This window comes from Carcharodon carcharias, chromosome 28 (genome assembly GCF_017639515.1).
Source record: "Carcharodon carcharias isolate sCarCar2 chromosome 28, sCarCar2.pri, whole genome shotgun sequence".
In the NCBI taxonomy this organism is placed as follows: Eukaryota; Metazoa; Chordata; class Chondrichthyes; order Lamniformes; family Lamnidae; genus Carcharodon; species Carcharodon carcharias.
In genome coordinates, this window is record NC_054494.1 from 7,519,203 (window position 1) to 7,546,119 (window position 26,917).

Consider the following 26,917-nt stretch of genomic DNA (forward strand, 5'->3'; position numbering starts at 1 on the left):
ATTTTATTAAAAGCAGCCCGAAGAAAAAGTTTTTTTCTCTTTGAAGCAACTCTCCTTTTTTTTATTGCGCAATGCTTGGTACATCACTGAGAAACTGTTTTTCATTTCAGCTGCTGTATTGAAGTATGAAAACAATGTGATGAATATTCGACAATTCAACTGTTCTCCCCATCCCTACTGGCTGCCTAACTTCATGGATGTCTTTACATGGTCGCTGCCGTTTGTCGGAGAAAAAGGTATAGCTATTGAACACTCATTTTGCTAAAGGTAAATTTAAAATATTGGCAAAGTAAAAATTGAAACATGTGGCACAGATGAAAGGTGAACTTAAATTAAACAAAATTATTTCTGTTGTACAGTAACAGAGATGCTGGTTAACGTCCTCAATATCTGCTCTGATGATGAGCTCATGTCTGAGGGAGACGATGCATTTGACGGTAAGGGAGTTTTGTGTTTAACTGGTGTGCGGCTTAATCCATTTATCAATGGGTATTTAGAGTGTAAGAGTTCTGAGAATGTTTAGTTATGCCTATGTATCACAAGCACCATTTTTGTTATTTGCAGAGGTGCCTATGTCAAGCATAATGCCTTCATTGCTGGGAATTTAAGTGGTAGCTTGAAGACCGTTGATCAATTTGCATTGTATTGGTCCCACCCAAAGAAATCTGAAACTTTTTACAAAACTTCCTTCCACCCATCTTTCAATTCCAACCTCAACACCTGTAGTTTGTCCCAAGCCAGGTATCCCATTGGCAAATTAGCTTTCTCTGGATGGGATTTGAACCATTAGCTCTGCAGAAGAGGAACAGATCACAGAGAGCCAAGTGTACTTGAGAGAATGCACTGTAAAAAAAAGTTGTTACAAAGTGATTCTAAGCTTCAAGCATTGTCCATTTTTTAAACAGGCACAGCTGCAGCTCGGAAGGAGATCATTAGGAACAAGATTCGAGCGATTGGCAAAATGGCCAGAGTATTCTCGGTCCTCAGGTGAGGGTTTCAATATGGGTTTCTTTTTTAATAATCTTACTGGGCTTTTCTCCTTGAGATGCTCCTTAAAACCTCTCTTTGAGCAAGCTGATCATTATATCGCTGTCTTAATATCTGCTTATGTGGCTTGCTATGACCAGGATGGGAGGACTGCGCGAATTATCAAACCCCACTACTCCACAGGCCATACCATTAATTTAAATGTTTAATTTTACCACCAAAATGGCCAATTGTGCACCTATATCTCTACTACCCAGAAGAAAAGAGGCTCTGACCAGGCTTCTTTCAAAAACTCAATAATTAGTTTATTTTAAAACAAAACTTATTTTAACAAGTTGCAAGTACTGGTTAACACAATTGTAATCGGGTGGTTTACATAGTTATAAATGGGAAGTATAACTATCTATCTCTTTCTTAAAAGATTCCCCCAGCACGCACACAGACAAACAGAGGACAGATATGGTCTCTCTGTAGTGATAGGCTTTGGAGGGTGAGTGTTATAAAATAAAGGATAAAGCCTGCAGGGCCTCGACACTATGAACCTGGAGTTCTGTCGTGTGCTGACGGGCCACTGGTCCCGGTAGATGCCTGGAAGTTCCCACTCGCTGTCCAGCTTTGCAGGTGCAAATGCAGACTGGTTACACTCAGGTGAGGGTTCTCTAGCTACAGGTTGATAGCCCCACACAATTTTAGGCAAGATTTTCCTCAGCTTGTTCTCCAACAAGACTGCCTTCAACAAAGCAGGTTCACAACTTTAAGTTATTATTTCTCTCTTCCATGTGATGGTCTTTTTTTGTGTCTCCCAGCTTCATTAATTAAAATGCCTTGCAACTCAACACAAACAGAACAACTCCTTCTGAAGTACCATATAGGTCAGGTGATTTCTTGGAAGAGGCCTACTTGTTTACAGTTCCAAGATGAAATTATGGCCTTTTTCAACAATAAAAACCCAGGTTATCACCCACATGTCAAGATCATGCCAAATCCTTCCATTTTGTAAAATAAAACTTTAGTCTTGAGAGATATAATTCTGACAGGCTCGGTGTCTCTAGATGCTACATTGGTTCCAATTTGCTAACCCATTTTATAAATCAAAATGAATACAAGGCAAATATGGCTCTCCACTCCCATCATGGCTTAGTGAGTAATTAGTAATTAGGTGTGATATTCATCAGGATGTTCCTAAATCAATGCCATCTTGAGGTAGCTGATCTTGGTGGTGACCCTACAATTGATCTTAGTGCAATCTTGATAAGGAAGGGAGTATCCAATCAGGCCTGAGTCTCCTGAGCACAACTCTACAACCCCTACTTCACATTTCTCCCCACTCCTTTGCCCCCACCCCAGCCCTCACTAGAAAGTACACGTAACTGGTGAGTATAGTTGTGAACTTGATAGCCTGATGACTCTCAGATGAAAACTGGCTACATAGATGAAAATTTATCCCCAGCATGGGCCAGAATCTTAGAGTGGTGAGGTTGGGAATTTAAATAGCAGTTTCTCTTCAAGTGACAGAACATGCTCGCTTTAGACTGTGTAGGAATTTTATTTCCCTTATTACGCAGTTCTGAATACATTCTCAATGTTTGACATTTGCAGAGAGGAGAGTGAGAGTGTGCTGACGCTGAAGGGATTAACTCCCACTGGAATGCTACCAAGTGGAGTGTTGGCAGGAGGACGACAGACCCTACAAAGTGGTAATGATGCATTGCATCTTCCTGTGCCTCAGGTGGATTGGGGCACATCTCGCTGTTTCACTAGCACTGCACATAATGCATGTTGGGAATTTGTGATGCTTTTTAGCTCCTGTCTCAGTGGCTGATCCAAGCATAATGTTACATGTAACCTGGGCAATATGAATGCACGCTAACCAGGGTTTAGATATGAAAGCTAATATTGGTCATGTTTTCTTAAATTATTTTTTATTTTTCCTGGCTTTTGCTTTTGCTTAGAAGCTTCTTTCCAGTCTGGAGTATTTGATATTTTCAAAGAAGGTGATTATTTTAGCAGGGCCTTCCTGTATGTTGTGAATTCAGACATTTAAAATATTTAAATTGTAAACTACAACTCCTGGTGCCTTTAGCTAAACAGCCAGGCTGTATATCATGTTGACTTCAGTTGACCGTGATCATACGTACTAAGTTTTGTGTTAGATCACAAACATTTAGAAGCTACATCCCATACTATAAGCCTGTTTATTTATGATTATTGTACGCTGTTTCAGCCTTTTACTTGGGAAGAGGAATAAATGAGGCACAGTAACCATGGAGTACATCACATATACCCCATGAAATGGCAGCAAAGTATTTGTCTTTTGTTCATATTTATGTGCACTGTGTACTGGTGTCTCTCTGCTTCCAGCTTGTCTTCAGACCTTGTAACATGCCTTTCCTTCCTCTGCAGATAAAGCAGTCTTCTGCGACTCTGTCTGTCAGTGTTAGGTGTAGTTAGTTATATGTCTGTACAACTTTGTCAGAAGCATCTTTGCAGGAAATATTGTGCAGTCTGTATGTTAATTTATATTGGCACTTTAGATGGTTGCTTGTGCAAGAGTGAGTGTTTGAAATTGTGATCAAATCTTTTGAGACTATTTCAATTGAATGGGAAAAACTCGTATCCCAGCACTGGTTCGTGATTAAACTTCGTTTGAGTGTGCATATACTTGTTTTATTTCAAAATAAAAATAGTCTGTGCAATTCCAACTATAACCTGGTTTGATTCTAATACTTTGCAACACTGGGAGGGAGAAAACTGTTTCCCAAAATATTTCTCATGTTCAGCTGGAACATAATTCAGTGTTTGCGAGAGCATGTGTTTGTGTGTATAACATCATAGGACACCTATGCTGATGCTAGTTGCTCAAACAAAGCTATCTAACCTAATACCATTTCCTTGTGCTTACCCATATCCTTTTTATTTTGTTCCTAATAAAATGCTGATCCAGTTTTACTTTAAATGATTTTATAGCCTTTGCCTCATTAGCCACTTGTGAAGTGTTCTGCTGCAATTAACCCTCTATATGAAACATTATTCTAACTTCCCCCTTTGTCACCCCTCGTTAATTGATTCACTAACCAGTAATAACAGACCTTCATTTGTCTCAATAACCTTTCATTGTTTGTCAAACTTTCACTGGATTCTTCCCCTTAACTTTGGTTCATTTGGAAAAGAAAACCATTTCTAGAACTTACTTGATAATAACCTCCCATTGGTATCATTCTTGCTGGACTCTTTGAATGACTCTAACATCCTACTATTAAGTTGTCCACAATCACATGGTACCCTGGTCTACCCAAGGTCTTGCTTTTATGCATGGGAACATTGAGTTTGTTTTAATAAAACACATTTGTTATTTTATGGTCTTTTCTACCTACAATCTTCACCATTTAAAGATTTGTATATCTTCTCTGTTACATTTCAGTTCCTGCAGCCTGTTCAGGATCTTACTGTGTAGTGTATGTTTTCTTTCACTATTTCCGAAAATGTATCCGTTTATGTTTCTCTGCATTGAACTACATCTGCCATTGTTCTGCTGACCCTGCTACTGCATCTGTGCTCTTCACAGCAGCTTTCCTTGTTGTCGAAGTTGGTGTTATCAACAAACTTTGATATTATTTCTCTTGTACCTGGGTCCAATTCAATACTATAAATAGCAGAGACCCCAGATCCCTGATACCCACATCCCAGCAATCTAAAAAAAAACTAGTTATCCCAAATTATGACTTGTGTCCTCTTGCCAGCTTTGTAGCCTTTACCCACTCTAATACAAGGCGTTAATTTCATAGCAAGTCTGTTAAATGATGAGTTAAGCGCCTTCTGGAAATTCATATACATAATCACTGCATTTATTTTATCTTTGCACATTAATTTCATCTAAGAATTAATTTCATCAAGCAGTCTACCTTTCAGAAACATTTGTCATCTAAACCTACCTAACCCTTGCCTTTCTAATTGTTTACTACCCTCATCCCTTATTATGGGCTTTCAAAGTTTACCAACAACTGAGGTAAGATTGATTGTATATACTTCCTTGTCTGATTGCTTTCCTGGCGGATTATTGGTAGTGTTAGATTACTGTAATACCTCATGATTTGGTGACATCTGTCACTCCGTGTGATATGTAAGCACAAATATTTCTTCCCAGTGCTAATAACTTAGTGATTGCTCACACTGACTTTTTTCACAAAAATGAGTTATTAAACATTTTTAATGTCCGAATTACACTTTACTGAAATCAGATGATCTATAAATTTGGACTTGCAATGAAAAATTACATTTACCCTGCACTACTGAACTCATGACCAGACTTCACAAGTGTACATTCCCAGGTTCTGTAAACATAAATTGGTTTCAAAAGTATAGTGATTGTTCAGCTATACAAATCAGATCTTTCTTTCAAATCTATTTCCTATTTATACCAGTGTATCTGTCCTCTTATATAATAACTGGCAAACTTTTATTTGTAGGAATTAAATTTGTTTCTGTAATGTTTGTAAGGAGAAGGAAAATTTTGCATCTTAGTTAATTGCTATTCCTTGTCAGAGCAAGTATCTAAGCACTCGTCGGAGTTCCATTTAGAACTGATATGACCTCCCTGAGTGATAAGACCAATCAATACATATTCAAGTCAGTCATGGGCACTTTGTGGTACAGAGCATCAGATGCCTCCAGTAAGTAGACTATGCACATGGAGTTGACCCCACACTGCACAATGTCTATTTACACCTCTTGGTTACACTACTGTATAACTATGTGTCCCTCCTTGCCATTTTAAATTGGATATTATAGGTGCAGAATTGGTCTTCACCAGTAGTGTGAAATGCGCTCACAGTAAATGGACAGTCTGGTTTTCTTTCCGATAGAAATCAATGATAAAGAAAATTGAGCATGGTGTAAAACAAGTACCAATTCGCTATGAGCACATTCTGCACCACTGCCAAAGACCAATTTCATTTTCCGTGCCTTCTGCATGAGTTTCTTCAATTATTTTGCAGACGGAAGAAGTCATCGCTTAGTAAGATGAGGCCATGCACTGTTGCTGGAGGTCCTTTGTTTTACACGCAACAAGTCAACATGGGTCTATTTAATTTAATCAATACAATTTGCTTCATGCAGTAATGCAAAATAATGAAAATATTACATTCCTCACATCAATGGGTTAATTTACCGTGACACAAAATGCTGACTAACTACTGCTTGCATTCTAATCTGTCAGCCTTTGCTCCTTGCCCTCAACTTTCTGTTTTCTTTAAAAAGAGCAAGCTGACTGACTGCCCCTGTATCCGTCTTTTAATCTCTTTTTATGCTTGCAACCCCTGCTGAACACATGGAACTAAGCACCCCTCAATACAATAAAATGACATGTTTATCAATTGCCAAGACCAGTTAATGAGTTGCACATTTGTAGTTTTGGGAGTGGGGAGAGGGAAACGACATCAAAGCTTAACCTATTAATGGTTCAATTTAAAAAAACACAGGGCGTCCAGGAGCAGAGAGATACACAAATCTTTAAAGATAAGATAATGAGGTAAACCTATTTTTAACAACTGTTTTATGTAGCACATATTGTTAACATAATGAAACCTCCCAAGATGCTTCACAGGAGCATTGTAAAACAAAATACGACAGTGAGCCACATAAGGAGCTTGGTCGAAAGAGTGTCTTAAAGGAGGAAAGTGAGATTGGTCAGGACAGTATTGCAGAGCTTAGGTCCTAGGCAGCTTTTGAAAGTGTGGCCATCACTGGTGGAGCGATTAAAATTGGGTGCTCAAGAGGTTGGAAAACATTTGGGTTCCTTGTTTTATAAACAGAAACATAAGAGTTCAAAAAGCAAGGAAGTTGTGTAATCCTTGACAAATCATTGGTTAGGTCTCGGCTGGAGTATTATGTCCAATTCTTGGCACCACGCTTCAGGGAGGATGTTGAAGGCCTCAGAGTGTACAGAAGAGATTTACTAGATCTTTACCAGGAGAGGGGAACATCAGTATGTGGAGAAACTGAGACTATTTTCCTTAAAGCAAAGAAGGTCACAGGGAGATTTAATGTAATTCAAAATTATGAAAGGTTTGGATGGAGTAAATGTGGATAAACTGTTTCCACTGGTAAGTGGGTCAATAAACAGAGGGTACAGATTTCAAATAAACCAGAAGGGAGATGACAATGTTTTTTGCACAGTGAGTTTGTGAATACTTGAAGTACACTGCCTGAAACAGTGTTGGAAGCAGGTGTTATAGTAATTTGCAAAAGAGAATTGGATACTTAAAAAGGAGAAACTTTCAGGGATATGGAAAAAGAGCTGGGAGTGGGACTAATTACAAAGCTCTTTCAAAGCTGGCACAAGCAGGATGGGCCGAAGGATGACCTTATCTTTGGCATCATTTCAAATCTCATCATAGCAATTTGAGCATTTGAATTCATTTTTTTTGTAAAATTGGAAATAATCAGGTGTCTGTAAAAGTGGTCATGAAGCAGTTGGATTGTGGTTAAAGCACAGCTTATTCACTAATATTCTTTAGGGGCAGGAGCCTCTTCACGTTGACTTGTGCTGACATTTATGTGACTCAGTCCAACACCATTGTACATGTCTGCTGTCTGAAATAGCCTAGCAAGGTACTGCAGGATATCTAGGGATAAGCATTAAATTCCAGTATTGCCAGCAATATCCAAATCCTGAGATGGAATTTGTTTAAAAGAAATCAGAACCCATATTGGAAACATATCGTAAAGGCTCAAATGTTGAAGCTGAACTTCTAAGCTACTTTAAACATTTCAGGCAGAGACTTTTGTGTCTATTGTTTACTGTACTGTGATTGCAGCTGTTTCCCAGTAATTAATGAAGACCATTGCTTAGAGCTGTACACAGTGATCAACTAGACTGTAACCAAGAGTTAACCCAATTCCATTCAACATGATATAAAAACAGAAAATGCTGGAAAATCTCAGCATCTGTGGAGAGAGAAACAGAGTTAACGTTTCGAGTCCGATATGACTCCTCTTCGATATTCCAAGGAAGAGTCATATTGGACTTGACGTTAACTCTTTCTCTCTCCACAGATGTTGCCAGACCTGCTGAGATTTTCCAGCACTTTGTTTTTGTTTCAGATCTCCAGCATCCACAGTGTTTTGTTTTTATTCTACTCAACATAATGCAGCCCAGATAGCAAATTTTTTTTTAACAACTTCCCATTCATTTCAGTTAAAACTGGAGGTCTCCAAAGCGATGCGAGCCATTATAGATATTACGTGTAAGCATGCTAAGGACTAGTTGTGCAGTTTCTTTCCTCTCCAGATTTTTACAGTGAGGGAATAAACCTAAATGTTCTTTTAAATCTGTTAAGCTCTGCTTTTGTTGCCTATTTAAGCAGAAATTGAATAATGCAACATGTTCTTGATGGGGAGGGAAAAGAAGCTATTTTGTGATTTAAGTTGAATCCTGTCTTCCCACCTCTATATTGTTTACAGAATTCTTAAAAAGTATAGTGGGGGGAAAATGTTTTATTGTTTTCCCCCTCCCGATATTTTTTTCCACTCCGCCCCTATCTAGTACTCAATGTGTGTGTGAGGAGCATGATGTGAAAAGTTTTGAACTCTGACACCAGTGATTTAAGATGACTGCACTGACACTGGAGTCTCAATGATTGCATTTACAGCATCTAATCATCCCCACAGTCTCACCCAAATTGTCTGTCTGCAACATTTATCTTAATATCGCTCCTACTTTCAGACATGGTTGCTAAACCATTCGTTTGTCTAATCCAAACAGTACCACAAATAAAATTTATCATTTGGAGATTTAATGAAAGCTTGCTTTTCCAAATCAACGTGTGGGGTTTGAAATAAACCTCGTGACCGACTATGCTTTACTTTTAATACTAGTTTATTAACTTTTGGATTGCAAATAATAGCATGGAAAGCTGGTTTAAACCACAGAGCACACAACTGAAGGCAAAAAAATTAACTAGATGCTTTAAAATAGCTTATTGTGCTCAGAATTATAAAGTCACCCATAGTACCTCTCCAAGTGCTGCTACCAATGGCAACCCAAACGCCATGTAGATAAGGTGATGTGGTTGTCTCCAGGGGCACTAGAATCATCTGATGAGGTCTTTTGGAGACTCTCATCACCCTATATGGCGACCACGAGCAGGCTGAGCATGGGGGCTCCTTCCACAGGGCAACCCTTTGGCTTATATCTACCTTCCCTATTCGTCAGGAAAAGGTCAACAGTTGCCAGGCCACCCTCTCTGTTCTCTGGCTTCTGCCCTGTAATATAAAGGAGGTAGAATCCAATGGGGCACTCCCTCTCCTATTGCAGAGTTGCTTTGACCATTAAAGAAACTATGTAAAAGGCTGCTGTTGAGCATGCTTCTTTGAATGTAATGGAATGCGTGTGACTGGGGTTTACAAGTGCCTTTAAAGTGATGCTACATACACTTAAGTTTTTGACATGTCACCTACACTTCTGATCCCCGCCCAATGTTCCACCAACTTTAGAAGAGAGAAGAGCCATACCTCGCAAAACCAAGAGCAAAAAGTGTGACTGCTTCAGTGAGAGTTGCTTCATTTTATTGTGTTGGCTAATTAATAATTAATAATAAGGTTGCCAGTTGTTTAAATGAAGGTACTGTCCCTGTAAGTAAGCCCCTTAGCTTGACTTCTAAATAAAGATTTTCTTCAGAAGTTCTCTGAAATGCCTCCGAGGTTTTACCCAGCTTAGCTGTACACCTGGAATGTCCCAGGTTTGTGCTGAACTCAGCTGTAGCGACTGTAAAGTTGATGTAATCAATCTGGTGCCCCTCATTCTGCTCAGACAAGATTAGCCTAGATTTTCCGCTCCTACTCACCATCCAGAGGTATGAAAGAATGGGCCTGGTTGTGATGCCTCCCCACCCCTGATCCATAACCTCACGGCCTCTCAAGACTTCTGGGTTCACCCACAAGCTTTGGCAGCTTGGGTGAGATATCTTAAGGGGCCATCACCCACAGAACTATGCCTGAGAAAAGTGGGAAGAATTTGGCGGGGGTTGGGGATGAACTTGGCTGGAGAAGGAACAAAAATAGTGGAATGGAAACCAGGCCTCAAAATGGTTGTTGGCTTCATTGATGTGCAGTTGTTTTCAGAATATTGTTGCGGAGCATCTAAATCTGTGGTTTCACCACCCCCTCACCCCCGATAATCCCTGTGGACAGAGAAACATAGAGTTAACGTTTTAGATCAATGACCGGTTCTTACAAAAGATAGTCAACTTGAAAGAGTAACTCTGTTTCTCTTTCACAGATGCTGCTGACCTTCTGAGAGTTTCCAACATTTTCTGTTTTCGTTCCAGATTTCCAACATTCTCTGTATTTCACTTTTTCCCAACAATCCTTCTCTGCTTTGCTGCCAATGTTAGATTCTGTTCATTGGGAATAAAATTTGCTCTTGTGGCACTAAGTTTTAGAAAGCAAATACATTCTTGAAGAAAATACAGGGCAAAAACCTAAAGACTGGAAGTTAGTTTAAAATAAATCTGATAAAATGTTTGACCACGTTACCCAGTCTGTCGGTATGTGCTTTGGTGTCTGGTCCAAGCCATGGTCAGTGTTTCCTTATATGGGATCTTGCTTATTGGAATAGTTCCTGAAATTCTGTCTAGTATTTGTATCACAAAAATGGAGATTGGGTTTTAAAGTGATGGATATAAACATCTAATATGATAACTTCACTTTCCCTGAATTATAAACACCAACATGGTAAGTAGTTGTGAAAACAATGCAGAAAATATTGAAAACAGACAGCAAGCCAGTCAAGTCAGTAAGGCCCTGTCTCTTACACCTGGAACATTCAGTTGCTTCTTACAGGATATCAGTCAGCATATATAAAGTATATTTCCAGCATTTTCCAACTTTATTTCCAATGTCCCACTTTTGCAGTTCACCTCTATTTGATAAATTGTCAATTTTACCAGCTAATAAATCTATTTTAATTAAAGCTTATTTTACAATGTTACATTAAACGATAACAAAAGCTCCTTAGTGTGGGGTAATTTCTTGCTGGCACCACTGAATGAGCTTGCTGTTCAATTATGTGAAAACTTAAAACTACCTCCTTTGTGTCAAAAGCATTTGTTGTGTAAGATCGCTGTTTGGTCCCATGTGTGTTTGTGCCAGTACGTTCATCTTTCAAACAGTTGCTGCAATGGCAGGTCCTGACTTATAATTAACTCTTTTTGCATGTAGTCAGTGGAGTTTGTATTTTAAGAGAACTGTACTCCTGTATCTCTATATTTGTGTTGAGGACCAGGTGCTCCTTCGGAAGAGTAACATGGAAACCAATATACTATGAATGGAGTGACTGTGAAAAATGAAGCTAAGTAGAGAGACCTTGGTGTCCATATACACAGATCCTTAAAGGTGCCAGGGCAAGTAGAAAAGATGCATAAAAACACATATGGGTTTCTTGGATTCATAAACAGAGGAAGAGAATATAAAAGCAGAGGGGCAATGCTAGCATTTTATAAATCACTGGTTAGGCCTCAGCTGGAGTATTGTGGACAATTCTGAATACGCTTCAGGAAAGATGTAAAAGGCTTAGAAAAAGTGTACAGAGGATGTTTACCTGGATGTTGCTAGGAATGAGGGACTTCAGTTATGAGGAGAGGTTGGGCAAAGGTAAACATTTTGATATAAGTAGGTAGAGGAAGATTGTTCTGTATGTTGTGAGTCAAATACAAAATTATTGGCAAAGTGTCGAGAGGGGAGAATGGGGAGAATTATTTTCACTGAAGTTGTTGGGATCTAGAATGCTGCTCCTGAAAGGTGATGGAAATAAGTTCCATAAATAATTTTAAGCTGGTATTTGAGGATGGGGTCATACAGGTTACAGACAAAAAGCAGGGATATGGGTCTACGAACAACTGCTGCTTCAAAGGGTCAGTGGAAGCATGATGCCAATGAAAGACTGTCAGGCCCACATACATTTCTCCTCATTTTGGCAGATTTCACCCTCATAGCAACTCAATTCCACCTGCCGGAAGAGGTAGAAGGCCACAGAGCTGTAGCCAATTCATAGAATCATAGAACGGTTATAGCACAGGAGGAGGCCATTCAGCTCATTGTGTCTGTATTGGCTGTCCGAAGGAGCAATTCACCCAGTGCCACTCCCCCACCTGCCCATAGCCCTGCACATTCTACCTTTTCGATAATCTAATTCCCTCTTGAATACCTTGATTGGCCCTGCCTCCACCGCACAATCAGGCAGTGCATTCCAGATCTTAACCATTTGCTGCATGAAAATGTATTTCCTCATGTTGCCATTGGTTCTTTTGCCAAATACCTAAAATCTGGTTCTCTATCCTTCCACCAATGGGAACAGTCTCTATCTACTCTGTCCAAGTCCCTCATGATTTTGGACAACTCTATCAAATCTCCTGTCAACCTTCTCTTCAAGGAAAACCATCTCAACTCCTCCAATCTATCTACCTAACTGAAGTTCCTAATCCCTGGAACCATTCTCGTGAATCTTTTCTGCATCCTCTTTAACGCCTTCACATCTTTCCTAACGTCTGGTGTCCTGAACTGTATACAATACTCCAGCTGAGGCCGAACCAATGTTTTGTCCAAGTTTAGTAGTTTTTTGCTTTTGTCTTAGGATAACTTCCTTGCTTTTGTACTTAGTGACCTTATTAATAAAGCTTAGGATGTTGTATGTTTTATTCACCGCTCTCTCAACATGTCCTGCCATCTTCAGTGATTTATGCACACATACACCCTGCACATTCTTCAGAGTTGCACCCTTCATTTTATCTTCATTTTATACTCTCTCTCCCAAAACTTCTCTACATTAAATTTTATCTGCCGGTTCTGTCTATTTCCATCAACCTATGTTCTTTAAAGTTTTACACTAATGCCTCTCCGTTCATAATACTTCCCAAGTTTTGTATCGTCCTTAAATTTTGAAATTGTGCCCTGGGTCTAGGTGGCTAATATACATCAGCAAGAGCAGGGATCCTAACACTGATCTGTGGGTAACACCAGCCTGAAGAACAACCACAACTACTGTCACAGCCGTTTTCATATCCATATTGCCACTGTCCTTTTGATTCCATGAGCTATAACTTTGCTTACAAGCCTGTTGTGTGCAGCACTTTATTAATACCTTTTGGAAGTCCATGTATACTATATCATTACCTTCTGTTATTTCATCAAAAAACTCAAGCAAGTTAGTTAAACGTGATTTGCCCTTAACAAATTGAGTTTAACTAACTTGCTCGAGCTTCTCTTAATTAAATCGCATTTGCCCAAGTGACTGTTGATATTGCCTCTAGTTATCATTTCAAGAAACTTCTCCACCGCTTAAGTTAAATTGCAGTTGCTGGGCTTATCTTTACACCCTTTTTTGAACAAGGTGTAACATTTGCAATTCTCCAGTCCTTTGGTACTACCCCGAGTCTAAGCAAGACTGGAAAATTATGGTCAGTGCATCAGCAATTCAGGAGTTAAAGAATCCCCTCTGAACTCGAGTAATCAGACAAGTCCTGGGTGGCCTCAAACCCATTAATTATCAGAATGATTCACTCCCCCTTCCATGTGCTGTGCTAACTCCTGTGTTCCCATAAATCCTAATAGCTTCCTGGATGTTGCTGTAAAAAATCATGTTCACCATCTCTAGAACCCCACTTTACAGGACCTTTAGCCTTGGGGTTGGAGGGTGGTGGAGGGGAATTAAAACTTGTAGACCTCTAGCGTCACCTTGTTATTGCAGCTGAGATTACCCTTAGACAAGCCTGATCCCAGGGTGAAACCCAGCTTGTTAGATCCTAACATTTAATTTGTCTGTTTAGATACGTGGAGTGGCTACTGAACAGTCACCGGAGTCAGCTAGTGAACTTGTAACAAAAGAATCAAACATTTATTAAACAAGAAAAGATGAACTATATTACAATATAGTAATAACCCATGACTATACCTTTACAGATATATACAGATTTGTAAGGATAGCACAAGTTACAAAAGCTCTCTCATATTTTAATGTAAGTGCACAGTCCATGTTTCTTGTAATTCATTCGTGGGATGTGGGCTTTGCTGGCTGGGCCAGCATTTATTGCCCAGTTGCCCTTGAGATGGTGGTGGTGAGCTGCCTTCTTGAACCGCTGCAGCCCATGTGTAGATAAACCTATGGCACCCTGTGGTCAGACACACCACACTCTGAAACCAAGTGACAAATGCCACCTCAATCAGATGCTATGGATCTCTTCTCAACAGCCCCCTACACTGTGAGCCAACCAGCCTCTCTGCACTCTGTCTTTCACACGAGGGTTTCCAAGGCTTCACTTTGGAATCTTCTCCCAAACGCCTCCCCCAAGGATTCACTCCAGGGTTTTGAACTCTCCTGATGTTCCTCTCCCCTGGGTCACCACATACATTCAAGCTGTCTTCCATGCTTCCTCTCTCGCTGTCTCTCTCTCTGGCTTCTCAAGCCTTTACCTCTTTAAGCTTGAAGCTTTAAACTTGAAGTTTGGAGCCTCTCGCTGCCCGTCACTCTTAACTTCACTTAACAGGGCCTTTTCCGCAGCTTTCTGTCTTTCCTTTGACTAGAAGGCTTGCTTGGGACTTTCTCCTGTTCCACCCCCCCCGAATTCTTGGGGTTTTCTTTAGCTTGGGACTTGCTATCTGTCCTTTTTGCTCCAGTCTCTCTGGCAGCTACTTTCAACCAATTTTAGTTTGGGATGGCTATCTGTCCCTTCTAGGTGGCTTCTGTTTGGCAGCTGTCATCAAAACTGCTGTTTCTTTAGTTTTTGTGTGTGCGCCTGTGGGAGGGACAAGTTTCTCTGAACCCCTGTTGCTAGGCAACAGCACTTTTTTTTTCTACTTATGTGTTTGCCTAACTTAAGTCATAAAACTCTCATTAGAAACGCAAGCACCTTTTAAAGTGAAACTAGAACTCAATTTGATCCTTTTTAAGACATAGATTCAGAAATACAAATCAAACCTAAATATTTCCAGAGTTCCCTCATCTGATTGCTTTCCAACTGAAAAGTGCATACATTTAGGCATCGATTGAGGACATGATTCAATGTGATGCCTCTACAGATGAATAATCTGCCAGCATTGAATTCCTAAGCTTGCACATAAAAATGATTCAAAATGTTTTTATACAGATTAAAAATGTAGCAGCAATGATGTAGAGAATTGACAAATGTTTGAGTGAAACTATTTGGCTTGTGTTAAAATCCTGTATTCCCTCCCCTGATTCTTTATTCGACCTTTCACCTTGCAGACGTTTATACCCTGGAGTCTCAATAATTGACACCATTGCCCAAAACAAAAAGCTAAAACTCATTCCTAGCACTGACAAATATAATTACCTCTGTTTCCTAACAACCTCAAGCCTTCTAATTTATGTGGCTGGACCCTAGTTCTACTTAGTCCTATCATATCTTTTCTTATGGCAGCTGTAGCATTAAAAATATACACCTGGATTAGATCCCTCTGTGTGTGCCCAGGGTGCTGAGTCGATGTAGCTTACTGTCCTCAGGCTAGGACATTAAGCTCCGAAGATCTTTTACCCTTCTCCAGAGTCATTATGTTCTTCTTGGGCTGGGGACCAAAACTGTAAATAAGGTCCTTCCAACAAAATGGTTACATTTAATTCAGGAAATACTATGCTAGCTGTGCCTCTATAATGCCACTCTTGCCTCTCAATCTGAAGATTATGGGTTCAAGTCCCACTCCAGAAACTTGCAGACAGAATCTAAACCAACGTTCCGAGTGCATACTGAAGGAATGTTGCACTGTTGGAGGTGCTGTCTTTCAGATGAGACCTTAAACTGAGGTCTGCCCCCACAGGTGAATGTCATAGATCCTATGGTACTATTTCAAAGAGAAGGGAAGTTAACCCTGTAGTCTTGCCCAATATTTATCCCTCATCACTGAAAACATTATCTGATCATGTATGTCATTGCTTTTTGTGGGACTTTGCTGTGCACTAATTGGTGACCGCATTTCCCTACATTATAACATTGGCTACACTCAAATTACCTAATTGGCTGTAAAGCACTCTGGGACGTCCTGGTTCATGAAAAGCACTATATAAATGCAAATCCTTTCCCGAGAGGCAGGTTAGAAACTAGTGATAATATTAATGGGGATATGAGGCTATCCCCTAGGTGGATGGTGTGTCTTTGCATTCAACAGGCAAAAGATCTGGTTCCCGGAAGCTGAATAATGTTAGAGGGAGTTAACTGGTTCAGAAACTGGTGGTGAAACCAAATTTGATTTCCTGTGCTATTTCTGTTGGCATGTACATATACATTTTAAATTTATACTATCAGACGGCTGCATTATGATGTACTTAATCATATAACTTCTACTTACTGATGCACGACAGATGTTTGTACTATGTGTTTTTATAAGAAAACTGCAAATGGCTGAATAATTTAAAACCAAGTCCTCTTCGAAAGTTGCTGATGCTGCTTGCATTTGCTAATGCAAATTAGAATCCTTTTCTGGATGTTTGGACATTGCCCAGAATAGTACTAAGCTGTACGCATATGAAGATCCCAGATCAAATTTCTGTTCCATGGGGAGTTAATTGATCGTGCCAGAGTGGCAATTGGTGTATATGTCCTCTAGAGGTTGGGTGGGGGGGGGTGGGGGGGAGAATATCCAGGGTTCCTTCATCTGATTGCTTTCTAACTGAAAAGTGCATGCGTTTAGGCATCGATTGAGGACATGATCCAGTGTGATGCCTCTGCAGATGAATAATCTGCCAGCATTGAATTCCTAAGCTTGCACATAGAATTTAATGAGGTACTGGAAAGCTACCAGAGCCTAGTGAGAGAGCAGAAACTTGAAGAGGGTAGAAAACTCGAAGGTAAAATAATTGAACTTCTTAATTAGGATCAAGGTAGAAGGAATACACAAAGTAAGTTTGGAGCGCTTTTACTCGGACATTAAAAGGGACTTTTCGAGCCTACAAGCTTGGTGTGAGCTGACTAAATTATATTTATTGGTTAGTAGGGTGTTTACAGCAGAAGTCAATGTCCTGTATCATGCTGCTCTCGACTTTCTTAACCACAGAGAATGCAGTTTGATGTTCACACCCAATGAAACCTTTGATTAAATTGATTTGTTTCAGCGCTGCCTATATATCTTGTTATTGAATCCCAATTCTAAATATGACTTCTTTGTTTGACTACTCCAGCTTTGAAGTGGGACAAGTGGACAGGGCTGAAAATGAGCCACAAAATCCGTAATCTTGGATACCTTTGAATTCTTGCTGCCCCTCCGTGTTTCAGTCTGAAGCAGTTGTGGATATGGTAGAGTAGAGGGAGCTTTACTCTGTCTTCAGGGATGCTTGGCACTGGATCCCTGAAATGGGTTACGTTCCATTCCCCAGTACTAATGTCCCTCACATTAATGAACATAATGATTCAAAATGTTTTCATACAGGCTAAAAAATGTATCAACAACGATGAAGGGAGAATTGACAAATGTTTGCGATAAGCTATTTGGCCTGTCTGTTAAAATCTTGCATTCCTCCCCCTTATTCTTTATTGGACCTATCTCCTTGCAGACTTTTATATCCTGGAGTCACAACAATTGACAACATTGCCCAAATCAACCCAACATAAATCGTCCCACAGATCTGTCCCAATTTTCTTTTTAAACCACAACTCTCAGTTCTGTTACTACTTGCCCCTTGGCACAATATGTACATATCTGAGCTAAGAGCAGGAGTAGGCCATTCAGCCCCTTGAGCTGCTCCACCATTCAGTGACAACATGGCTGATTTGATTGTGGCCTCACTGCCACTTTGTGCCAACCCCCTATACCCTTTGACTCCCTTGTTAGTCAAGAATTTCTTGAACACTGCCTTAAAAATATTCAATGACCCCACCTCTACTGCTCTCTGGGGAAGGAGTTCCACAGACTCATGATCTTCTCAGTATAAAATTATGCCTGAGCCATTATCAATTTTTTTTTCTCTTGAGGCCAAGATAAAAAAGCGAAAGTAAACTTAAGAGCTGAAATGATTCATTTCCTTATTGTTTTGCATTAAATTATCAGTATTAATTGTGGTTTGAATGAATGGTAAACTGTGCATTGTTTGTTGAAACTTCTCTTTCCTATATTGTGTATTAATGCTTTTGTGTATTAAAGCTGCGGCTCTGAATCTGGAGTTCATTACAGTTCTGACTGGGGATAATATGTTATGCTGCTGTTTGTTCCTTGCTATTTCTATGAAAAACTACGCTACTCATCTCTCTCATTCATTTTGCATGCAACTGCTCACTTCTGTACAGCCACAGTTGAGGCAATTGAGGCTGATGAAGGTACGCCCAGTGTGTCAGCAATCAGATGTGGTGCGGAGTTTGGGGGGCGGGGGGGGGGGCGGGGGGGGGGGTCGGGGGGTCGCGGGCAGTGGGGAAGGGGAGAGGAGGGTGAAAATGATTGGATTTTGGGTGTATCTTAACTTGCACAAGCAGGAATTGAATTGGTTTATCACTCATTTTTATTGTGAATATAGAATATTTTTGAGGAATATTGTGTTTTTTGCTTTGCAAAGGTCAGTTAGGCTTAGTCTCACTTGTACAAGGTAATATTGTGGAAGTGAGTTGGTATCTGAATAATTTCATTAGCAGTTTTGTCAATTTATATATAGCATGTTTCATTGGTTTGATTTCTGCATGTTAGAGTGAAGTCTTTCCAATGTTTGAAGTTACTGCATGTGAATGCTGAAACATTTTGCATGCTTCTGTTTGATTCTTGAAGTCGAGTATGCCACCATCTTGATAGTAAGTGAGCTGAAGAGGGATTTCCCATTCCAGCATCTTTGTTTTTTCCTTCTGAAACTAACCTGGATATTGCAGTTGGGCTTTCTCTGAGCTGTGCCTCAGGAATTCTTTGCGCTGCTTGTTTCGAAAGTGGATGGTTAAAAAGTGAGGATCCTGCTCCTCCCAATGGGCCCGTGAGCTGGTCCAGGGAGTGGCTGAGCTCGGTCACACTAGGGGGCAGTGTTGGGTGTTGCAGCATTTGTGGAGTCAACTTTGGAATGCTCAAATAAACATGAGGGGGAAGGATTGGGGCAATTTCAATCACAAAAGATGGTTAAATTTTTGCATTTTCTTAACTCTTTTTGAATATGCAGTTGACTAAATTATGATTTCTTCTGGAACAAACTGATGCATCAGAATTTGCCTGAAGAAATCAGGCAAACCAACTGAGAACTGTAAAACGCCAGTAGATATTTGGCCCAAATAAGCTGCCTGCATATCTCACCAATGTGAGTTGTAGTGAAATAGGCCTTCAGCTTACTTACAATCTGTGAAACAAGGTTGCTCCTTTTCTTTATGTAGATTAGTATTTGGTTCACACCACATCATCTGCCTGGTTGTGCAAGATTAATGGTGATAGACTTTAAACTGTAAATCTGATGGAAGCCCTACATATTGGTGTTGATCTTTTCAACTGTCTTCAAGTAAGATAACAGTGTTACACTCGATAGATGCTTATTTTCCCTTTGATAACAATTAAAATGTCTATTATAAAGTCGTTTAAGTGCAGTGTTGTTTTACACTTTACATGGACGTTGGTATATTTATCAAATAGTTAAGTATCTTTCAAAAATTCTTAAATTTGCTGATACCAAATTCTTATGTACCAGTCTAAGCTCTGTTAACACATCCTTAAGATAGCAATCATGCAACCACGGAGCCAGCCACTCTACCTTTTTTTAAAAAAAACTGTCTCTTTTTGAGTAGCATTATTTGAAATCAAACTCACCAACATAGTCCTCTGTGTTTAAAGTCAGTTGCTTCCATTTCTTTGCTGCCCTACCAGCACCGTTCTGGGCCAGATGATATACAATAGGTCCCAGCTGGCTGTGCATAACAGAAGATGGCTGCGAGGCTCCCAGTGCATATTTGGGAATTTGATCCTAAAGATCGATTCTAACTTCTGATTGCAAATGCAAAAACCCATACCAAACTAATTAAAAGTGCACTAATTCACACACTTTTTTTAAAGGGAAGAAACTAAAGCCTTTCCAATGATTGCTGATGCCTGATTTCACTCACTGGGTGAGGGAGAGTGGTGGTGATGCAGGATAGAAGAATCCTTGGTTATAAAACACACTTGTAGCCATGACAGATGGAGAAAAATGACAACTTTCCGATACTAGATGTAACTTTGCTTCTCTGGCAAACTTCTCATTAGATTATTCCACTGTTTTGGTGAACTTTGCAGGGCAGGGAAACCTTACTTACCCCAATACGCTATGGGGAAATCCAGCCCTTGTATGCACTGTAGTTTTCTCTTGATTGTTCTCAGGCAGCTTGCTTCAATAGGACTTGGGTGCTCTGTAGTTTTCTCCGTCTGGTGTTCAGTGCAGTTTTTCTCTACAGTAACAGTGGAACAGTGTCTGCTGACAGACTATTATGTTGGTGAGCAAATGACAGAAATGCTTCACTTACTGATAATCAAAACATTCTTAAAACTGCCCAATACCTCTGGTTTTGAGCAGCCCGTTTGTTGTTTCTAAGAAATTTACTTTATTGTGCCATTTCCATCACTTACTCGTTTATTCTGCATTTCATTAAGCAATCCGAGGATTCTCGCCACAGCACAAAATCTGCAGTTTTGAAGAAGCTAAGGGCCTGGACAGGATTAATGAGCGAATGCCTCCACGGAAAGATGCTCCCCAGCAAGATGGTATCAATTCAGTGAACACGACAAATACTAACGAGAACAATGGAACTGGCAACAGCAACATACAGTGACCGTCTCCCCTTCACATACTCACATTGTCTGAAATTTCCCTGAATCACAGCTTCTGAAATGGCTTCAGTTTCTTGGCCAAAACGATCTATCCATATGTTTTTGAATGGCTGAACAAATTTGATGACCTTTAAATGATCAGATATGGTAAAGCCATCCTGCTTTTGAGAGAACAGCCTGTGGTAGATGAAGATTCATGTGCATGCAGCATATATTCAAGACTTCTGGGCCCTTGGAAAGACATTACTGTTTTCACTAAATCACATCTAGAATAGCATCTCACGCCCATCAACTTCAACACCTGTTAAGTTTACAAGCAGAATCCTCCTTGAATAGCTTTAGCCAATTCCAATCAGAATTTGAACAGAGACCCTAGTTAATGCCGAAGAGCTGACTATTTATTGCTGAACATTGTTTCGTAATGTCTACTAAAGACAAGTTTTTAAATGGTAGAATGGTCTTAAAAAGTAATTGAGGCTGCAAAAAGATGTATTTTAAATTTAGAAAATGCCAAAATAAATCTATTGGATGGCAGGGCCTGGTAACATGCTGACCTCAGCTTTATTCCTTCTATTGGACGTTATTAATCTTGTGTTACAATTGCTGCATCGTAGTTTGTAGGAACGTTCTTGCTTCAAAAGAAACCAAAGCTATTTAACCCAGAAAGAAGACACTGACCCATAGAACCCCAGCTGCTGTTAAATTGACATTTCTGGTCCCTTTTAAGTTTTAACATGTATTTTGAATTAATAGCCCACACACAATATTAATTGAAAGGTACTTTTAATTGAATTTTGTACATTATGGAAAGACATTTGATTCATATCAAGTTTGTAAAGCTTAGCTGTGTAATTTGTGTATGCATGTTATTTCATTTTGCAGATATTTAATATATAGACTTATAATGTACAGGACAGCATCCTAGGGTTACATAAATGTAATGGGTACCTTTTAGTGCATTGTGAGTATTCGACTGGCTTATGTTGCACCAACCCCAGGGTGGAAAAGCTTCAGGCATTTTGACATGTTTCTGTTTACGCGATGCAAGCTATGGCCCAATTTAAAAACAGGATTGTGATGGCAGTGTCAAATCAAGGTTGCATGTTAATTTTTTTATAAGATTGCTTTGTTCAAATACATCGTGTCAAAAAGGTAATGTTTTATTCGATTAATAATGACACTGATTGTCACAGTACTTGGCTGCATTATTTACGACCTGATTCATTTTTCAATCTCTCCCCTGCCAAACTTAAAACATCCATCATCGGGGGGAAAAAAAGTCATCTCCCCTTTTTGTTTGCCATGAGCACATGTACATAAGTCTGTCTCAGCTGGAAGCTGTATGCCTGCTCTGAAATATTTAAATATTTTCTAAGACAGTACACAATAAATGTTGTGTATGGGTCACTGCTTTTATTGGACGGTGTGGATTTATTCTTTCTCCTCTGTTGAAAATGGTAAAGTTCCTTCACTGTCGCTGCTGAAAGTGTGAGTAATGTTCAGTCTCTCCAAGGTAAATGGGGCATTCAGTCAGCTCCTTGAGTTGATTTGATCAGAGTTCATTAACTTGCAATATGAGTGCTAACTTTTCATTGAGTGTTAAATTTTTATGGATATATTCATTGTTTTATACATGATGCTTCCTGCTCTGAGGTGACAAAGATTATAAATACTGTGATTTGAGGATAGATTTTCTCCACTGTTCTTCCTCTCCTGAAAGTTCTGCCTCTGCTCCAGATCAGTAGCTTTACATTTGATGGTTTTATGTCTAATTATAATGGAGTTTAAGTTTAGCAACTTAAAATATTTTGCATCTTGACTTGCGTTTTGTGACCAACTTGTACACAAAAATTGAAATAGTTCCTTTCAGAACACAATCTTCATTCTGCATCCTGCATGCTGTATGTGAAACTTTGGCCCACGTTAAGAATAGCACTGTATGCCTTCAAAACATTGGCACGAGGATGTCATGATCCTCCTTTCCCACAGCATTTAAGGTGTCAACCTTGTCCAGTTGGTACCACTCTCGCCACTGAGTCAATTTCTGATTCAAGTCCAATTCTAGAGTCTTCAGTGCATAATCTCGGCTAACATTCCTGTGCAGTACTGAAGGTGCTGCCTAATTGATGGAGCATTAAACCAAAGTCGGTGTCAGGCTACTCAGGTGGATGAGTTATTCTTAGAGCAGGAAAACTCTCTGGCATCTTTGCAAATATTTATCCCTCAACCAACAATTAACCTAACTAAATATAGACATAGATGAGGGTACCTCACAGCCATCCGTGATGAGCAGGAGAGTTTGAGTAATTAAATAGCTCTTTAAAGTTCTAATTACGTTGATGAACACGCTGAAAGTATTGTAGCTGTCTTTTCTCAATTATCAGCCTCTATTTATAATTTGTTCTCATTTTATTATCGTGCTTGTCTATTAATACCCACTATTTTCCACAAGCAGAATATGTTGAAATTGTGAATCTTTTGTTGAGCTACTTTTATTATCCATGTCTCACTGTCAAAAATGATGGCTGGGGTGACGAGATGTGAGGAATGGTTTGGCTCCACTTTCACATTGGATGTCTGTCTCCTCCTCCCAATGTAGGTGAGCAAGTTTTGCTGCTTTCAGTTAACAATGGAACATAATCCTGTCCTCCCTTTCTTCAGCCACATATCCTTTAGTTTGATAGTGATGAAAGATTGGCGTCTCTGCCCACAGCATCTGCTTTCATCAGATCTATGATCAAAGTGATATTGTTCACAAACTAAACAAATTGAGCCATTTTTCCTGTGACAGTTAGACTATCTTTTGGAAAATTGCCCAGATTTTCCAGGTTTACTTCATAAACTACACCAATCTTGTTGATTTGCTTCCTCCATAACTTGTCAAATTTCTGATCAACAATATACTGCCATGAATCATAATCACCAAAGCCAATGGTCAACACACTGACCCCTCTGCTAATGATGTGATTTCTTTGGCTTGAGTTATATTAGTAATTTATATCTGACGACTGCAAACTAGTTGGATATCAGTCCTCAAGAAGAATTTGCCAGAATGTTACCAGGACTTAGAATGTTAAATTGAGGACAGGTTGCATAAACTTAACTTGTATTGCCTTGAGTTTAGGAGATTGGAGGGCTATTAAAATAATAAAAGGATTCAATAGGGTAGAAATGCTCTTTCCTGTGCGAGGGAGCTCAGAACAAGGGGCGCAATCTTAAAATTAGAACCTGGTCATTCAAGGGTAATGCCAGGAAAGATTTTGTTTGTGCAATCTGGAACACTCACCCAAAATGTATTTGATGCTGGAACAGTTAGAGCTTTTAAGACAAAGATTTTTCTTGGGTAAGAGTATCAAGAGATATTACAATCCCTGTAGAGACTGATAACTTGTAAAAAGATACTTGAATTTCCAGTGATCGATTGAAAGGATCACACTGTAATATTTAGGTTTTAAGACCTTTACTGTAATAAACTAAATGCAACATTGACTAAAGACTAATTTTGTAGGCAGCTTACACTCTAAACTACGGAATTTAACTTTTAAAACGACTAAAAATCCTCCAGCACAGTTATACGTTATGCTGTGCCTTAAGTAGACATTTCATTCTCCCGAAATCAGTCCCAAATAATTATCTGCTACCAATGGCCTACTTTCCTTTTTTTTTCTCAGCCAGGTAACATCTAAACCCAGAACTGATTTTCACTAAGGGGAGATTCCTTCCATCTAGCCCAAGCAAGGCAAATCTTCCAATCTCCTTTAAATTCTCGCAAACTCAGTCTCTTCATAGGGTCAGCATTTTGTCTGCTTCCGGTGTAGGACCAGCTGCCACTATCACCTATTCTCTACCTCTTACAAGGCTGGACATTGACGAACTGAGAGTTTCAGGGATATCTTTGTAACCCGATAATACAATGGCTTTGCATGGATTCTCCCCTTCCCAAAGAACATCTCTGTCAATGTGAATCACGTGAGCTTGTATCCAGGTAGAAATGCTAATTAGATATCCTCTAGACCCCCCTATTCAATTCTGTCTTTGAATTACACAGTTCAAAGTATAACCATTTATAAAACCTGACATTCCTAACACCTCCCTAAGAGACTTGGAGACTAATATGTCTACAAGTGTGAGAACTTTGCACCTTGCTCAGCAAGTCTCTTGACTTGGGTTGCCTGGTCCAGAGAGCAACCTTGCCACATGGACTTGCTATCAGGCAGAATTTGGAACAGGTCACATGACCCCTTCATCACCCCAGTTTATTTGAAAATAAAGAGACTATAATCTCATCAACTTTGTAAAAATATGGATCAATGGGGTGGTGGGTGGGGTGGCACGTGTGATCAATGAAGCTGAGTTACAGCTCAGTCACAATCTAATGGAATGGCAGATCACGCCGGAGGCATTGAATGACCTTCTGCTGTCCCTATGAGTTCAGCCAATTTGAGATCACAAGGAATTGGCTTTTCCAGGTTTATTAGACGTTTGATTTCTGTAAAACAAATGAAATATAAATGTGCCCATAAAATGCGTTAGTAACAGTGAAACCCAATTCCTATAATTGATCATATCTGAGGGGAGGGCTGGATTCTTTATAAGTTCCATAAATCTTGGACATCTTTATTAAACTAATTTGAAAAGGTGAATAAGCAGGACCATTTACTGGTTGGGTCAGTATCAGGAAGGTTTGATTCCATCGTTGAGCAGAGGTCTTTTTAGCTATTAATCAAAATATTTTCATAGTTGACACCAGTAATCAGATGCTTCTGTGACAGATGGAAATTCATAAATACTGCATGAGAAATAATTGATCAGTTGATTTAGACTGCACAAACTATGGGTTTAAAATATAGTTGTCAACAAATTGGTCCACCCTGTGTTTTAAAGATGATTGACAAAATTGGTGTTCGAAGCTGGTCTCAGCATCATTCACATATTCCGAATACACGTCTGGAGCCTGAGTATGATTATAGATGGGCGTTAGTTGCTGCGTATGCATTGATTACTGAGCTGTGCTATTCATTATACTCCAGCTGAATTCTGATCAAGGTGTAATTTGTTTGCTAAGTTGGGATAGGATTGTGCTGTCGATGATGGTCATTACGGCTAAGTTCAGGTGAGACTCTTCACTCGGACCCATCTGATTTCAGTTCTCTGTTTTACAGAGTGATGTTGAAACAATCAGTCATGCCGCTGCTGTGCTACTTCGGCTGTTCTATTTAGTAACAGTGGCCTGAATGCAGGGAACTTACGATTGCCATTGATAGTAATGAGGGCAGAACTTTGATTACCATCTGACTGTTCTTATCATAAGCAAACAGTGCAGTGGTGCCAAAGCCCCAGGAAAATATGGACTGGGATAATTGTTTTTCATCCTTTGGGATGTGGGCAAGGACACCATTTGTTGCCCCATCCCTAACTGCCTTTGGACTGAGTGGCTTGCTAGGTCATTTCAGGGGGCAGTTAAGAGTTGCTGTGGATCTGGAGTCACGTACAGGCCAGACTGGGTAAGGATGGCAGATTTCCTTCCCTAAAGGGCATTAATGAACCAGATGGGTTTTTAATGACAATCGATGGTAGTTTCATTGTGAAGACTAGCTTTTCAATTTCAGGTTTCTTTTAACTAATTGAATTTAAATTCCACCAGCTGCCATTGTGGGATTTGAGCTCATCCCCAAAGCATTAACCTGGGCCTCTGGGTTACTAGCCCAGTGACATTACCACTGTGCCACTATCTATAAGTTCCTGTTTCGTGCTGTTCAAAATTCGATCTGACGTTATGCTATTACAATGCGACAAGTCTCCCGAAAGTTGTGGACCAATATCTCCTTTTAGCTCTGGTGTGATGCTCTGTCCTCCAAACCCTTTATTAAAATCTGGTATTCTGAAACATGAACCATTCCTTTGAGACTTTGACATTGATGTCAATCCATAAAAACCATTCTGTCAAAAAGTGGTAATTGAACTTGCACTTATATGCTGCCTGTTAAACTCAAAAGGCTTCACAGCCATTGACATTTTTGTGAAGCACAGTCACTATTATGTAGCTAAATGCAGTGATCAGTTTGTGTGCAGCAAATTCCCAGTAAATGGTGCTTGAATATTGTGCAGGACATTGAGAGAATTCCCTGCTACTTGAATTGTGTCATAAGATCCTTAATGTCCGCCTGAGTAG

General features: G+C 39.7%; 1 protein-coding gene across 3 annotated transcripts in view; it reads left to right on the forward strand.

Annotated features, from left to right (window-relative positions):
• Positions 1-22,152, forward strand: part of LOC121270814 (serine/threonine-protein phosphatase 2B catalytic subunit beta isoform) — a 75,157-nt gene extending 53,005 nt beyond the window's left edge. For 2 of the 3 annotated variants that reach the window (XM_041176269.1, XM_041176271.1), the window contains exons 9-14: positions 111-236; positions 360-437; positions 906-987; positions 2,587-2,684; positions 18,273-18,302; positions 20,569-22,152. In XM_041176269.1, the coding sequence (XP_041032203.1) occupies positions 111-236; positions 360-437; positions 906-987; positions 2,587-2,684; positions 18,273-18,302; positions 20,569-20,747 (593 nt within the window). In that variant the 3' untranslated portion in view covers positions 20,748-22,152. The remainder of the gene's footprint in view (positions 1-110; positions 237-359; positions 438-905; positions 988-2,586; positions 2,685-18,272; positions 18,303-20,568) is intronic. The other variant, XM_041176270.1, reaches the window with a different exon arrangement.
• Positions 22,153-26,917: the final 4,765 nt, after the last annotated feature.